The 16,084-nt window shown below is 37.9% G+C and overlaps 1 protein-coding gene across 10 annotated transcripts in view; it reads left to right on the top strand.

Moving 5' to 3' along the window:
• syngap1b (synaptic Ras GTPase activating protein 1b) overlaps positions 1-16,084 on the top strand; it is a 132,319-nt gene that overhangs the window by 109,443 nt on the left and 6,792 nt on the right. For 6 of the 10 annotated variants that reach the window (XM_020609696.1, XM_020609690.1, XM_020609688.1 and 3 more), the window contains 5 exons: positions 1-357; positions 1,066-1,506; positions 1,838-2,011; positions 2,436-2,647; positions 7,842-7,914. The exon at positions 1-357 is cut by the window's left edge. In XM_020609696.1, the coding sequence (XP_020465352.1) occupies positions 1-357; positions 1,066-1,506; positions 1,838-2,011; positions 2,436-2,647; positions 7,842-7,914 (1,257 nt within the window). Of the gene's footprint in view, positions 358-1,065; positions 1,507-1,837; positions 2,012-2,435; positions 2,648-3,694; positions 5,114-7,841; positions 7,915-12,503; positions 12,566-16,084 lie in introns of those variants that run through there. The other 4 variants (XM_020609691.1, XM_020609692.1, XM_020609693.1 and 1 more) reach the window with 3 other exon arrangements.

The following is a 16,084-nucleotide window of genomic DNA, read 5'->3' as shown; positions in this document are numbered from 1 at the left end:
GACTCGCTATCCCAGCAGCAGCAACAGCAGGCCGCCGCCATGCGCTACCCGCTTTCCTTCCAGAATCCCCTCTTTCATCTGGCGACTGCTGATGGGCCTCAACAGCAACAGCTCCATCACCAGCATAGCCGGGCTCAACCTCCCGCACCCCTGCTCCTGACACCAGAGCCTGAGCCTTCACACCAGTCCTACATCCCACAGTTCGCCCACGGGGGGTTCTCTCGCAGTGAGGACCTGTCCACCCTCAGGACCAGGGACAGTCACCTGGGCCAACCCAGCATCATCCACTCACACAGCTACAGTGACGACTACAGCAGGGCTGAATATGGACGCAGACAGATGTCCATGCATGTGCAGGTAAATGTAGTCTTCCTGTATTCTCATGACATCTTAAATCCGCTATGTGTGTATATTTTTGGATCCATTTTAACTTCTTTTTATTAAATTAGTTTTAGGTGCACATTCTGGGTAGTACATTTCGGGATCTGAAAACTCTTTCTACTGTCTACTTCATAGTTGTAAAGTCATCAATTTATTTCTCAAACTGAACTTCCTATATTGGATTTCATTGTACTGTATGTGGGGAAACACAGCAGTATGGTAGCGCAGTGGTTAGCACTGTTGTCTCACAACGAGAAGATTCTGGGTTCAAGCCCTGGCTGACCCAGGGCCTTTCTGTGTGGAGTTTGCATGTTCTTTCCGGGTGCTCTGGCTTCCTTCCAAAGACATGCAGACATAGGTTGATTGTTGTCTCTAAATTGCCAGTAGGAGTGATTGTGTGTGAGTGGTTGTTCATCTGTGTGCTAGCCCTGCAGTGGACTGGCGACCTGTCCAGGATGTACCCTGCCTCTTGCCCACAGCTGGCTGGGATTGGCTCTGACCCTGTTTGGGACTAAGTGGTTTAGAAAATGGATGGATGTACTGTATATCCCCTACCTGGCTCAACATGCCCTTGCATTTTATTAACACAGTTGTTTTCAGTCTGAACACCCAATAAATTCTTTGATCTAAAACAAAGAATGAAAATGCTAGCATATAGTATTATTAATTTCTTTTCTTCCTAAGGATAACCTTCAACAGCAACAGCAAATGATGGGCATGGCCTCCCAGACAGGAACTTCTCACTCCTCTTTGACCACAACACCTCCCTCCACAGTCCAGCCTGTGCGCCAGAGTTCTGTTGCTCCGCCCCCCACACAGCGCATCAAGTCCCAGACCTCCCATCAGCTGTCTGTCAGCTCAGCTGCTGCTCCTGCTGCTCCAGCTAAAACACGACCGCAGAGTGGGAATCTCCTCCAGTCACCAGAGTCCGGTTACAGCGGCAGGCAGCATGGGTCTCGGCAGCTGTCCATCAAAGACAACACTGCCCCAGGCTTGCCCCACCAGCAGAGCTCTGTCAGGGAAAGCCACAGTCCACAGGGAACTGCCAGTCAGAGCACTCAACAGTCACCACAGCAACAATCTCAGCAGCAACAGCATCTGCTCAAACCCACTATGAGTAAACAGGTAATATCTGCACGCTATAGATTTATGTTCTTCTCTTTTTAATCTTCTCTTTGACACTCCAGTTTTTTCTGACACTACCTGTGCTCACAGCTATTTCTCAACTATGTGTAACATGTCAGTTACTTATATGGCTTTTAATTGTGTGTGTATGTGTGTGTAGCTCACTGAGTAGACTATGACACTGACACTGGCAGGATTAAGGGATGGAGTCCCACCAAGGGTCAGCCGTACTTTGGATAAAAGCCTGCACAGAATCACTTGTAATGAAACTGACTTTCATCCACTTAAGAACTCATGTTCTCACGTCCAGTGTGCTGGCCTTTTTTCGTAGGGCTCCCAGTCTCCATCTACCCTCAATCCCCCAACCCCAGCTAATGAGCGAACAGTGGCCTGGGTCTCCAACATGCCTCATCTGTCAGCTGACATTGAAAGTTCGCGGATTGACCGGGAAGATTTTAAACTAAAGGAGTACTCAAAAAGCATGGATGAGTCACGCATGGACAGGGTTGGTATCACTTTTAAGTTTCTGAACTGCGCTTTAAAGTAAAAACCATTAATTCATGTTTAGTAAATTGCAGGAACATTGAGTCATGTCTGTCATTGCTAAGCAGATGGTGTTCAGATCTGATCTTTATGCAGAAGTCAAGTGGTCTCACACAGTGTGGGAAACGACATCCATCAGCCAAATGTTCATAAATCTTTTACAGTGTTCGGTATATGCACTGTACCACAGTATTAATGGAAGACAGCCATCTTAATTTTGAATATTTGGAGGTGGTTTTCTACTTTACAGTTTGTGTGACAGAAAATGCATAAATTCACCAGAGGCTGTACCTGGTAATTCCATGGAGAATTCAAGGCTGGTACAGTAAACACCACCCCAGTAAAAACACCTTTAATTTTGTATTCTCTTTACATCTCTGCCTCAGGTACGGGAGTATGAGGAGGAGATCAACTCCCTGAAGGAGCGCCTGGTGGTGTCTCACAAAAAGCTGGAGGAGTACGAGCGGAGACTCCTCACGCAGGAGCAGCAGACCAATAAGATCCTCCTACAGTACCAGAACCGACTCGAGGACAGTGAGAGGAGGCTACGGCAACAGCAACTGGAGAAAGACTCCCAAATTCAAGGAATAATTAGCAGGTAAATGGAGGCTGTTGTTGGGATGGAGGGAAAAAGACAGCTGTGTTGTTGTTTTTTTAAAGAAAGGCCATGAGCAGGCCACAATGACTTTATTTTTGTTTATTATGATGCTTTGGTGAATAGACTATAAGAGTGTTCTTCCAAAATATGCAGAAGAAGCAACGATTTCCTCATATAAAGATTGCTAGAATTCATTAAAAAAGAATTATCATACTTCTGAAGAGTTGGTTGACACAGTACAACTTCAGCATATTGGATTCTATTTAACAAGAATGAGACATGAACTTGACATGGTTATTTCCAGAAATACATAAACTGCATATTGGGGTTGGACTCTGTTTACCAGAGGTTGTTATTTTGCAAAAAGTATTGCAGAGTAGGATGAAGTACTAGTAAGAGGATGTACTACAGTCCTGGGAGTGAGGCAGGCAGCTGTGTGTTGAAAGCCAAAGCTGTAGATACAATGAATGACAAATTAAATGAGACAGTATAAGTCGGAGGACAGAGAGCTGTATCTTTGCTAAGCATGCAGGACATGTTCCCTTGACGGTTGGTGCTTTTCAAATGAGTTAAGTTGGGCAAAGAAGTCTTTGATTGTCCTCTAAGCTCTTGTTGCATCATAACCTCACAACATGGTTTACTTGTCATTCAAGAACATCATATTTGGAGGACTGTGGAGAACTCCAGCTGAGTTCTAATTTATTGAGTGGTTGTGTGAAATTGTAATGGTGCAAGTTTTAGTTTTTATTGATAAACCACATAATTAAGTAGTTGATGGGAAACAAGTGAGATGTTGATTGTATCTCAGCTGTACTGACATGAAAATACAAATGTTTGCTGTGTTGTCAGGATTTCCAGAGCATTATAAGTGTGACTGCACATTAGATGTAGTTTTATTTATTTTTTGGTGGAAGGAATTTACTAAAAAAGACTCTGTAAGGAAAAGAGTACAATATTTTCTTGTTCACATCTTATAATAGTCTATGGTCTGCAACTTAAGGGTGGATATCTGTGACAGAGAATATTGCCACTTCTAATCCACTCCAGGAAAGAAGACATGGAATGAAGACAGAGACAGTCCTGCTCATCTTTTATGGGAAACCATCTCTAACACCATAACCTTGTATATACAACCATCAGTAAACACCTTCCCATGTCCTTGTGCTCTTGCATTTATCATCTGCCATTTTTATAAACATAGTTCTAGCTCTTAACTGGATCTCGGGATCATTTGAGGTGATTCTACTTAGCTTAATTTCCACTTGACTCTCCCAAGAGATTGCACTGTAAAAGCACAAGAGGATTGAAAATGTAATAACTTCAGAAACATGTCTGCACTTTTAAAGCAACTCAAAGCAGTGTTTGGACCTTCAGGCACAGGATTATGGAAGATCATGGTTTAATATTAACTATTCCATTTTAAACCAAGGTGAACTCAGTTCACCGAAGGACTGCTGATGTATCTTTCTACAGGGTGAACACAAGGACCAATACCTCTCTTTTTTACATACAGTGCATATGATGCTATGGTGTAATATGAAGATGGGAGACAAAATATGAACCAGTCAGTGAATGATGAAAATTCAAGCATAAAGGCATAGAGGAAATATGTCACATAAAAGAGAAACTGAATCATTGATTATAAGCTTACTGTAAAGCAAATACAGCAAATCTGCTGCACACATGAAGCATCGTGTGCAGGAAAGCGATATATCTAAGGCTCACACTTGTAACTTGTGTGACTTTTGTCATCTGACCACACAGAGAATTAAGTAGCAGATCTGGATGCTTCCAAGTTTTATTCACAACTCACTGAGCCAGACCATGTCATTGACTGCACTGCGAGATCTGTGCACTGTCTGGACACATTTGAATTCTGATGCACAGAGTGAGAATGCCAAGAAGTATGGTCTCAGTCCTTCCTGTTGGATTGATTGGACTGCAAAACCTTAGGGAAATGACAAGTATGATCATAACCGTATGTTTTTCATCTTGAATTGACTTTTATGTTAAATTTTTGCATTCAGATTTATTACGCTGGTGGAAAAGCAAGTTAAGTGATCCCGAATTCAAGGCTCTTGTGTAGGCTTGAAAACTCTCTTAGTCTGCAAAACAGTTAGCTTTGTGTTTCAAGTTTCAGAGATTTTCCTTTCAGACAAGCCTTAATATTTTGTGTATAAACTCTACTTTAAGCTCAAAGCAAATCTAGTAACTCTCATTAGACCAGATAGACTTTTTGTTCTCAACAGTCTAATTTAAACCAAAGCCAAACATTGAGTTTTAGGTCATGCTATGTTGAAACCACTGAAACACTGAATCCACTTTACCTGTAGCATGTGTATCCAGTATATTTTTTCTTCAGGATAGTGATCCACTTAGTTGGCTACAGGGTCTCCTATTTTTTGAAAATATTTTAATGTATTTTGGTGATTATAAATATGAATGAAACTATTTATCTTCCCCGAGCTGTTTAGAGATTGATTGGGTTGGCGGGAGGGTGGTGGGGGGGGGGGTGAATGCTTTTAATTCTACCTGTCATAGTAATATATTTTTAACTATAATCCATAGCATATTAAAGTGTGTGATGCAAGAGCCATAACAATAATAATCTATGAAATATATATGAAGATTATTTATTTATCATAACAATTTTAACTTTGCAATACCTACCTATTTAGCAGGTGAAGCGCAATAATAGATACAATATGTCTACACATGCTGTTTCTGTAGTTGCACATGCAGTGTCCTTATGAGATATATTGTATGCATTTTGTGTACATAAAGAACCTTCCTGCTAAAATTTTTTACCAGGTGCCATCCATCATATCTAAGCAGAGAAAATAAAGACCTGGAATACTGTAAAGTGCAAAACACCAGAGACAACATGACAACGATGACGTGACTCTTTGACAACAGTATGTTCTGCAAAGTGTGTTCTTAAGTTTTTCCTCCTTTTTTTGGCTTAACTGTATGGTGTTTGTGAACGTATCTGCATTTTAAATGAAAGACTGCAATGGATATTATTTATTAATTAAAGTGAAACATTTTTAATATATATATATCTGTATGATTTTCTGTATATGCTTGGTATGACTTTTGACCTGCAGTCTGTCATTGGTGGTGTCCAGTGACATGGTAAGTAGTTGTTTAAGAAAGTTATACAGTACTGTCATTTAACTTATGCAGTTACAGTATGATTTAAATATTATTATTAAAGGGCAACCATAATATTATTTTCTTTTTCCATCTCCAGAGATATAGATAATATTCTGGTGTCAGTATATCTGCCTGTCTTTTGTAGCAAGAATATATTGATAGGCTGTATAATACTATGGCAAAATTTATGTTTAAAACTTGCAAATGATTTCATAGTGGTTTTGGCTTGATGTGTGTGTGATTGACATGGCTTGTAGCAACAGCCAAGGGTTTACATTCACTTTTATGCAGACCTGTGTCAAACAGTTGCAAATAATTCTTAGTCTGTTTTAACCAGATGGGTGGGGTCAGCTACAACAGCACCAATCAGATGTTAAGAGGTAAGTTTTCAGTCATAGTGGCGTATTATATGTTGCACTTCTTGGCAAAAAAGAAAGTATTTGCAGCTGCTGTTTGATCCAGGTCTGTTGTTTCTTTCCATTGACTTTACATCCTGTTTGACACCGTTGTCTCTTGCCTTTTTCTCTGTAGCAAAATATTCAGACATTTTCACCTTGTACTGGTAGATACACATTGTACTGACTACATGTACGACTTGACCTCAAAAGCACACTACTTGAAGAACAACTGGATATAAAAAGCTTAAGTTTTTTCTTTTTTTTTTGTAACATATCACCCACATGAATCATTGTCTGCCTTTTGAAGTCATGTCAAAATCCTAATGCTGTATACCCATGTTACATTCCATTGTTTTTTGGGAGAGTGCTAATATTTCTGTCTGTGCTTATGACTTTTCTTTTCTTTTCCTATTCTCTTCTTTTGTAAAATAACTCAACACTGTACATTATTTATGGAATAAAACATCCAAACACTTATGTTTGAAACTTCACCTGTGGATTTTCCTTCTTTATTGTCAAACGTGCTTCTCTGTGTTCTGAATAAAATTATATGAATGTATATGAATGAAAAGTGAGTGACACAATATGACTTGATTAGTGGTTTATTTATTCTGCATTGAAACATGGTAGCAATTAAATGTTCCTGTCAAGTTTTTGATCAGCCTAGTGCCTTAACGAACACACGAGTGAGTCTCTTTGGTCAGTTTACCCAGATAAATTGGCATAAATTTGCAAAGTTACTCCTCTGTGAACTATTATAAGGGGATAATATTCCAGCACACCTTTTTCATGTTAACAAATTGCAAAGATGTTTATTCTGCTGCTGCAAAGTGTTAACAAAAAAAAATTGTAAAACAGATGGGAAGTCATGAAAGCAATGCAATGGCGTATATTAACTCAAAAGGTTTTTTTATTCACACTAACTTTCATTTGGCATTTATCATCACCATCACAATACTCACAGTTTAGCTATTTGGCTGTGTAACTGCAAGATAACCCTGTGTGAGAAATATCTTTGAATGACCTTATCTGGAGTAAAACCCTGGCACTGGGAAAATCAGGAGACCTGAGAAACATGCACTGTTTGCCGGCTCATGAAAACTGCAGCAGTAAGCTAGGTCATTATGTGTAAGAGGACTCTTTGAAATGATCATTCAAAGGATTTTCCACCAATGCCTCAGTCAGTCCATGCTACGTAAGATGGGCAATTCCCTCGGGATGATTGGGTTCTGTTACTGAACCATTCACCTCAGATAACCCAGCGAATGGTCCACACTTGGCTCTAATTGTGCTTTGAAAACACCTTAAACTGGGCAAAAACATTTTTGATGAGTCTCATGGGAGCAAGAATAAAAAAGGCTCCACCAGTGAAAATTGGCAGTGCCTCATAAAGCATGGCTTGGGTTACTGTTGCTCAACATTTGCATGGGCTTAAAAGACTGAGCTGCCTCTAAGATTTGAGAAAGAACTAACCAGCATTTTATCACTGTGGTGCTGTTGGGACAGATGTTGAAGATGAATCTGCTCGACTTCTTCTAAAGTCTCATTTTGAATTCAGTTGAATTCATAATACTCCCTTTCTTTCTGTCAACCACCCCCCCCCCCCCCACCCTCCCTCTCTTTTTCTCTTTGCTTCCAAGACTCATGGCTGTGGAGGATGAATTGAGGGGAGGACCCATTATTGAGCCAAAAGCCAGGATTTTCGCTGATCAGGTCTGTGAGACTGCTTCCTCTCTCGTCGAGTCCGTACGGTGGCCCGTGCTATCTTCTCTCTCCCTCTACCTGTCTTTTCCCCTGCTACTCTTATTATTTTGTCTGTTGTGTGTACGTGGTCCCTCTGATTGTCTTCTCCTGTTCCTACGTTTGGGTCTGACTGCCTTCTGTGCCAACGTACTGGGAAGCTCTGTAAATCGAAGAGACTAGCTGGGTTTGTGAGCATATCTGGGTGTGTGGTGATATAGCCAGCTCTGCTGTTGTTTCTGTCAAATGTTTCTGCTTAGCATGTCGGGGTTCAAACTCCTCAAACCTGTTCTACACATGATGTAGGATCAGACTTACATTCAGGTTATTGAACAGCCAAGGCCCAGATTTCACTGCACTGTATGCTGCGTGGTTTTAGTGATGCTGTGTCTTCAGGAGCTTTTTTTCCTCAAGGCTTTTTCATTTCATGCTCTCAACCCACCTTTTTTTTTCTGTCAAAGTGTGTGTGTGTGTGTGTGTGTGTGTGTGCTTAAATGCTGTAACACATGTAAGCCATTCATTCCTAATTATTTTATATAAAGGCACAAAAAACAGGCTACTTAAAGTATCAAATATAAAAGTACTCTTGGTCCATTTGAGAATAATATACTTTGTATTACTGGCCTATAATTGATGGATTAAAATGTACATCACTTTAATATTGCAGCTGGTAATGTGGCAGCTGTGCAATGTTTAATCATCTTATACACTGATAGGTACAGTAACTTGTGAAATTGAATTTGCAAGGCATTGAGAAGCTAAAGTTATCAAATAAAAGTAGCAGAAGTATATTTTCCTCTGAATAGTAGAGGAGCAGAAGTGTGAAGTAGCAGAAAATGAACATATTCAAGTGATGTACAATTACCGATCATCACCTCAAACCCACCTAATTGTCCAGTAGTCCTTTTTAACTACATTTATATATTTATCTTTAACTCTTAGAATAATCTTTTCTTGCAGTGTTAATTAAAGTTCCCATGATGCTTTGAGGATGTAAACAGGAAGTACATGGATTCAACAGTGAGGTTTGCTGTTAACTACAATTCAAGACCCATTTTTTGTGTATATTTGTATACATTTTGGAAAATTTCCACAATTAAAAGTATGCCGAACAAACTATTATCAGTTCCTGTGTGTGTTGTACCAATGAATGTATAGACAACTCAAAGGGAATTACTTCAATACTGTAGAAACATTCAAATCATAATAATTCTCAGGCAAGTTCTGAGAATCATGTTTTATTATTTCACAGCTAATTTATGGATGTTTACTCATGATGGACAGGAAGTGTAAGTCAGACTGAATCTAAAAATATCTGTATTATGAGCCCTTGTTCAGATTTCACTTAGTTATTACTCCAAAGATTCTGAGAACAATGAGATGCTAAGGGTTATAAAGAACAGTACCAAATGCCTCTGTGAGCTGTGCCTTTCAATTCTCTTGGCATTAGTCTGTTTGCTTCTACTGTAGGACAAATGCAGCACAATCATCATAACATTAATGCTGCAAGATTAAAACCAAACCAGGCATTTCATTTCATTTCATTTTCAGCTGCAGCACAGGCTAATTTAATATAGATGCATCCTGAGTATTAAATGAAACAAAATAATTATCTCACATTCAAGGTATGTGTGAGGTTTGAGTTCATTTGACACGTTAATATTAATCCTAGCCTTCAAAAATTTCAGTTCTATGTCAGAGACCTTAAGCTGTAGCCTCACTTCACATGTTCGTTATTTCTTTTTTATCATATTTGAAAATTAATTGCATGAAAAAAACAAAAGAAACAAACAAAGAATAGCTTCATGGCAGATTTCTAGTTAGCCATGAAGAGATGTAGGGAGAGAACAAGACAATGAAACATGCCAGGACCAGCTGACAGATGCTTCAAATAAAAGGCTCTACATTTAGGAAAAGTATTTACTGTATATATTTAGCATTAATAATATGAAGTCATCACCATTATCAGAATCAGAATCAGAATCAGCTTTATTGGCCAGGTGTGTTGGACACACGAAGAATCTGACTCTGGTACATCGGCTCTCAGTGTGTATGTACATATCCCCATGCAAGGGGCAAGTAAACTACCAGGTTTCTATGTTACCAATGCCACAAGTGATCCAGGACCACAACTAACATTTGTTTTCATTATCAGTTATACTTGCAATTACTTTTAAATTACTTGGATAATAATTTGGTTTATAAAATGTATTATAATAATAATAAGAAGAAGAAGAAGAAGAAGAAGAATGAAAAATGTACAGAACAGTTTACTTGAGCTCACACTGATGTTATGAAATGTTTGTCCAAAAGTCCCAAATATCTTCAGTTTATTGGAATGTTAAAGAAAATCAGCAAATGAAATTTGAAAACCTAAAATTTTTTATTTTTTAAAATCAAATAATTTAAGATACTTAAATGTGTCTGCTAAACAACAGTCTCAGTCTCATGCTAAAGCAGGTGAAAAATAAGACAGACTGATAAATCTCTCAGATCTCTCAGGCTTTTTTTTAGAATATAAAAATCTCGATTAGAGCAGACAGAGACAGATAAAAGACATCAGTTAAAGTGAAATGAAACTAAATAGAGAGATCTTTGGAGTCAAAATGTATAGCTACTGCAGTTTATTACAATAGAACACCCAATATATACACAGATAACTGTGTTGAAACCAGTGGGATCTACAGTGAGAGGATGTGATACAGTAAACACCTGTACATTATAATGCAGCTCAGCTCAGATATGGCTGTAATTTGGCTGTTGTGCTTTGAGCTAAATGCTAACATAACCATGCTAACATGCTCACACTGGTGCGCAAACAGGCTGACAATTTGCAGGTCTGTTGTTTGTCATGTTAATTATCTCAGTTTCGTGTGTTGGCATATTAACATTAGCAAATTAACTCTAAACACACCATTTGGTTTGCAGGCATTTGATCATAAACCAAAGTAGTGGAATAATTAGTCTACTAAAATGTTTGACAAACATTAATCTCTGTAAATAATGTCTTAAATAAGGCACTGCCTTATTTAAATTGGTATAAATAGTACTTATTGATTCATGGGAACAAATGTGAGATCAAAAAAGTTATTTTATACTGAAATACTTCTTTAATCTACATGCCATCACCATGATAAAGTAGAGGGTACTTAAATGAGATTTTATGTGGGGTTGTTTTGTCAGGAATCACTGCTTAGTTTTATATTTAGCTTCAAGCTCTTCAGTCTTTAACCACTGTGATGGCATTCATCTTTAATGGCTGAGATTAGTGGCACATGCAGCAGCTGAGAGGGGGGAAAGTAAATTAATAGGGAGTGAGAAGGGAGGGGCACGATGCGTTTGCTTCCTCAGGCTACTGCTTCCAACATCCAAAGCAACACCTCACACTTAATTAGGCCTCACATAATAACACAGGTGCAGGATCCCCCATTGTCCCTGCTGTTTTTCTGTCATCCTTTGACTGGTACGACCATGAAAAAGATGTTAAATTATATTCTGGTGTCTTTAAAAGCATCAAATAGATTACGGTGTACATTGCAGAAACCCTGTAAAATCTGGTAGCAAAAATATCCTCCAAAATGGGTTCAAATGTAAGAGCATATCACATTTTTGCAGCAATAAATTAAGTACCAATATAATCTGTACTATGAATGTATATAATTTTTAGAACTAATCATTTATTCACTTTATAATATTTAAGTATTCAATTGATTATTTGTAGAGCCTTACTTTAGATTTTACTAAATGATATAAACTTTTTCTTTGATTAGCAGCAAGGGAGGTATATTTAATAAAACAAATGCTTCCTAAGTGTGCAGTGGGATTAATCATATCAATGTTTCATACATTTATTTTTTTATCTTTACTGATTGTTCAAGTTATTGAATTTTTGTGTGTATGTGTGGTGAAGCGTGTGTTTGAATACAACAATCCTCTTTTTGTTTTTCTGTGTTTTTTGGATATAGTGTTAATGTAAATATGATTCTGGGTTTTCCAGTTGTGCTTACATGTGTCATAGAGTAGGTGACTGCATGTTTGATATAAGCATGTTAATTACGCTGTATTTTTATCTTTTTGAACTAGGAAACCTGCAAGATTCAGGTTTCCAACGTCTAATGAATCAGCTACTTTCAGATGCAGAGGTCGTGTGGAGTGGATGATTTAATGCCTTTACCTTTCTTGTTCTATATAAGCATGAGTTCTGTTAATGACGCATAGCATGGCACGCTGCTTTACTGCTTTCAGGCTGCTGGGTTGTCCGATAATGCTGCGTGTGTAGGTTGGCATTATATATGTGTATGTAAATGTGTGTTAGTAAGCATTTTTATGTATATTTATGTCCTTGTTTTCTGTTCACTTTTTGTTTTGCATTGTGTGTGTATTGTTGTTTGGGGGTTGTTTTCCTCAACCTTCACCGCCCTACTGAATCCTGCCCACTGCACACAAGCCTCCCCTCCCTCTATTACTGTCACTTCCTCCTCTGCCTCCTGCTTTCAACCGTCCTCTCCTTTCCTCTCCTCTCCTTTCCTCCTGTGTTGATGAGATACGGTGATTTCTCTTAGGGGAGGCGTCAGTCCATCCTAGTGCAGCCCCGTCTTGCGCCTGTCCCACCCCGAGTAACCAGGTAATAAACAAACCAGCAAACTCTCACTCTCCATCCATAACCTGCTGCCTCTTTTCCACTTCTGCTGTTCTCTATGTGCGTCCCTGTCCGTATACAGCACCCTGTGAACTCACTGCAAGCCAACACACTGACAGGCCCGCTTCACTTCTCCATTAATCTTTCAGAATAAAAGAGGCCTGTCACAGAATGTTTGGACAGAGGTTACTGATGAGTCTGATGGGCATATATCTGTGTTGAAAGAGTGACAATGAAACATTTCAAAGATTTAAAGTTGCATTAAACAACTCGGCAGCAAGCAATGTGAAATATGCCTGTAGTACCAATAAATCATGCAATATTAGTAGATATCAGTAACCTGTAGAAAGTACCAGGTTTCTCTGATTAAAAACTCAAAGGTACAGGCCTGTGCATGTGGACATATGGTAAGGGAGAACATTACCATATGTAAACATCCAATCATGGAGCTAAAAATAATTTGCAGATTGGCAATGACGGATGGAAGCTAAATTTATGATTTTGAAAAATAACTTTTTAATTACATTTTTGGGTGACTTCAGCAAATATGGTGACATGATTTGTCCACAATTTCAATGAGAAGTCATTTTGAATATACTAGAGCATTTGTGCCTCCATGGTGACAAGGATATTCAGACCCATCTGTGCCATGTTAAAATCTTTTGGAATCACATCTTGGATCATTAACTTTAAATGGGGGAACACTGCATATATATCATTGAGTATACAGACTAGATTTGTCTAAACTAAATTCCTTCTGCTTTGCAACTCAAAAAATTTCCTATGGGGCATCTACCTTGGGTTTGTAGTTTGTCTAGCCCCCGCCATCAGTTGTGTATCTACAGTCTGCAAGCTAGCAAATTTAGCTAACTTATCAGTGTTATTTAGGCTAATGTTCCACACTACTCCCACCATAGGTCAGCCATTTTCTCACCTTTTAGCAATTTTGCTTTGATAACATATATAGACAAATATGGACAAAAATGTGATTGTACCCAAGGTGTTAACTAACAGCTAGCTGGCAAAGGTTTCCAAGGTGTTTGTTAGCAAAGCCAGGCTGTCATCATTAGCCTGTTTCTGCTAATACAGCATGATAAATTCACTTCTTGTAGAAAAACAGAGAACTGACAAACATATTTTATGTCCTTATACTAAAATTAATATGGATGGGATTTATCGCTGCCCTTTTTGATTTCTGAAAAGATGTTTACATTTTTACTATTACCACACACTGACAAATGACAAAAGTGCGTCATTTATGTATACATAGGGATACTTTGCACATGCACATTGGCACTATGTGAAATAAGTTTCTCTCTCTGTCACAACATGAAGAACTGGTTTTATTGTTAACCTCACAGTATGCCTGGTTGTATCCACTGGGAAAATATTCTGTGACAGACCTCAGCTACTTTAATTTTTAGGTTGCTTTTTCACTTTATGTTGACAAATGAGCATATTATATATCTTGGTAGAAATATGCAGAAGTACTACAATACAATGTATTTTAAAAATCTTTTTGTGTGACTGACCACATATGCCAACATCGTTAGTCGCAAAATGATATTCAAGTTATACGGTGACCTTCCTACAGAGACTCTTTGCACTGGCTAGGCTAAATTGCTGAAATGCAGAGAAATATAAATGAATCAGTGGGCTGAACCATTTTTTGATGTTGGCATTTGCAAATATTTAACTTAAATTTTCATTACATTTAAAGATCACCTGCATATACTGAAGATAATCTTTAAAAGAAGTAATTAACTGTATAGAAATTGAATTAAAAATGTAAAGTACAGTATTACTGTTATATGTACACTCATTACAAACAGAATGTTGATTGATAGTGTAATTCATAATCTCAGGATTTCTTTAAACTTCACTTTTCTTTTCTTTGATGTTTGTATAATAATTCAAGTAAAGTTATAAAACAATTACTAAATAGATAAATCATTTTTAACAAATATGAGTGCAAAATTGCTATATTCTGCCAAGCAACTATTACAAAATTACAATGAAAAGAGAATACACATAAGCACATGTTTTATGTTCCCACAGATCTCAGCCCAGATTTGTGAGTATGAAATAAAACATGAAATATACATTTTGGACCTGTTTACTGGTTGAAAACCAGCCCAAACTGGTAATGTTTTAGACATTATCCTTCTTGGTGACAAAGCTGTCTGAAAGCTGTTGGAATATTGTGTGAATTCTCTTTTATTGTAGATTACTTTTCTTTGAATACACCATATTTTTACCACTGTGTTTTCCTACACACATACATTTCCATTCAGTTTTTCATCACTCCCAGCACGCCTTCAGATAAAAAATGGGAATTATGGGAAATCTCCGTATCCGACCCAGCCCTTTCCTGAAGAACACTAATTAATGTGTACATGTTTTGTGTTCTTTCTTTTTTGTATCTTCCAGTGAGTCTGTTTTCTTCTGATATTTATGTGTTTATGTATGTGATTAGCACCTGGGCACATTATTTGGTTGAGTAATGACGCAGGCCAGTTGTTATTGTGTGTCTGATGATGTGTGACATGCTTCTTTGGTTAATTTCTTTTGTTTTGCATCAGTCTTAGGAGCTCCACCTGGCTTACAGAGGTCCTTTTCACATTTTTAAACATATATAATGATTAAACCAAAAGGTTTTTATTTCAAATGTGAGAAAAAAATTCACACTTTTCTCTAGATATGAAAAATTGATTGGAGATTGGAGGAGATGGGTAAGAACCTGTGTGTACAATATTCTATCTGCATCAATATAAACCTCACATTTCAGTACTCCACTAAGTGTTTTGTGTTTCTGTCTCCAGTATTACAGTTTTCATTAGCATAAAAAACACTCACACCAAGCTGTAATTGAATGCACAAAGTAATCATACACTATAGCCCACAGAGAGAGAAGCAAAGTTTGGTGAGTTAAAAAAGGATGTCAGTAAACATTTTCTTTGTTTGCTGCTTGATTTTAATAGACATGTGTATTGGTCTACACATGGGTATTAAACAACACTGTTGGTTGTGTTTGAGATCAATGAAACAAGCGTTAGCGGAGGCATGTTACTGGCATCCTATAACTGTCTGTAACCATAGTGCAGCTGTTCATAGCACCAGTTAGCAATGGAAAATGTTTTCATTCATTTTGGTTCTGATTGAGAAGAGAAAAGGCCTGATAATTCACATCAAATTTTGGGGTAACTTTTTTCTTTCTTCTTTTCACTTTTTCTTTTAAGTGAAGTGGAAACACCTTCCACTTACAGTGGACACACTCATCAGATACAGTTTATCCAGTAATAATTTGCTGTTGACTCATTTTCTCTACTGGATGCAGACCAAATTAGTTGTCCTTCCTCCTGTCTTTCCTCTCTGCAGCACTTTATTCCATTCATGTTACAGTATCTCATGCTTCTTTTATGTAAGCATTTAATGTCATACATGCTTTCCAGTGGTTTGATTAAAACATACATCCAAAGTGCTTTAGATAGCTCCACACTCTTT

This window comes from Monopterus albus, unplaced genomic scaffold, assembly GCF_001952655.1.
Source record: "Monopterus albus unplaced genomic scaffold, M_albus_1.0 scaffold101.1, whole genome shotgun sequence".
Classification (NCBI taxonomy): Eukaryota; Metazoa; Chordata; class Actinopteri; order Synbranchiformes; family Synbranchidae; genus Monopterus; species Monopterus albus.
Note: the sequence above shows the minus strand (reverse complement) of the source record. Positions and strands in the feature narration are given on the sequence as shown.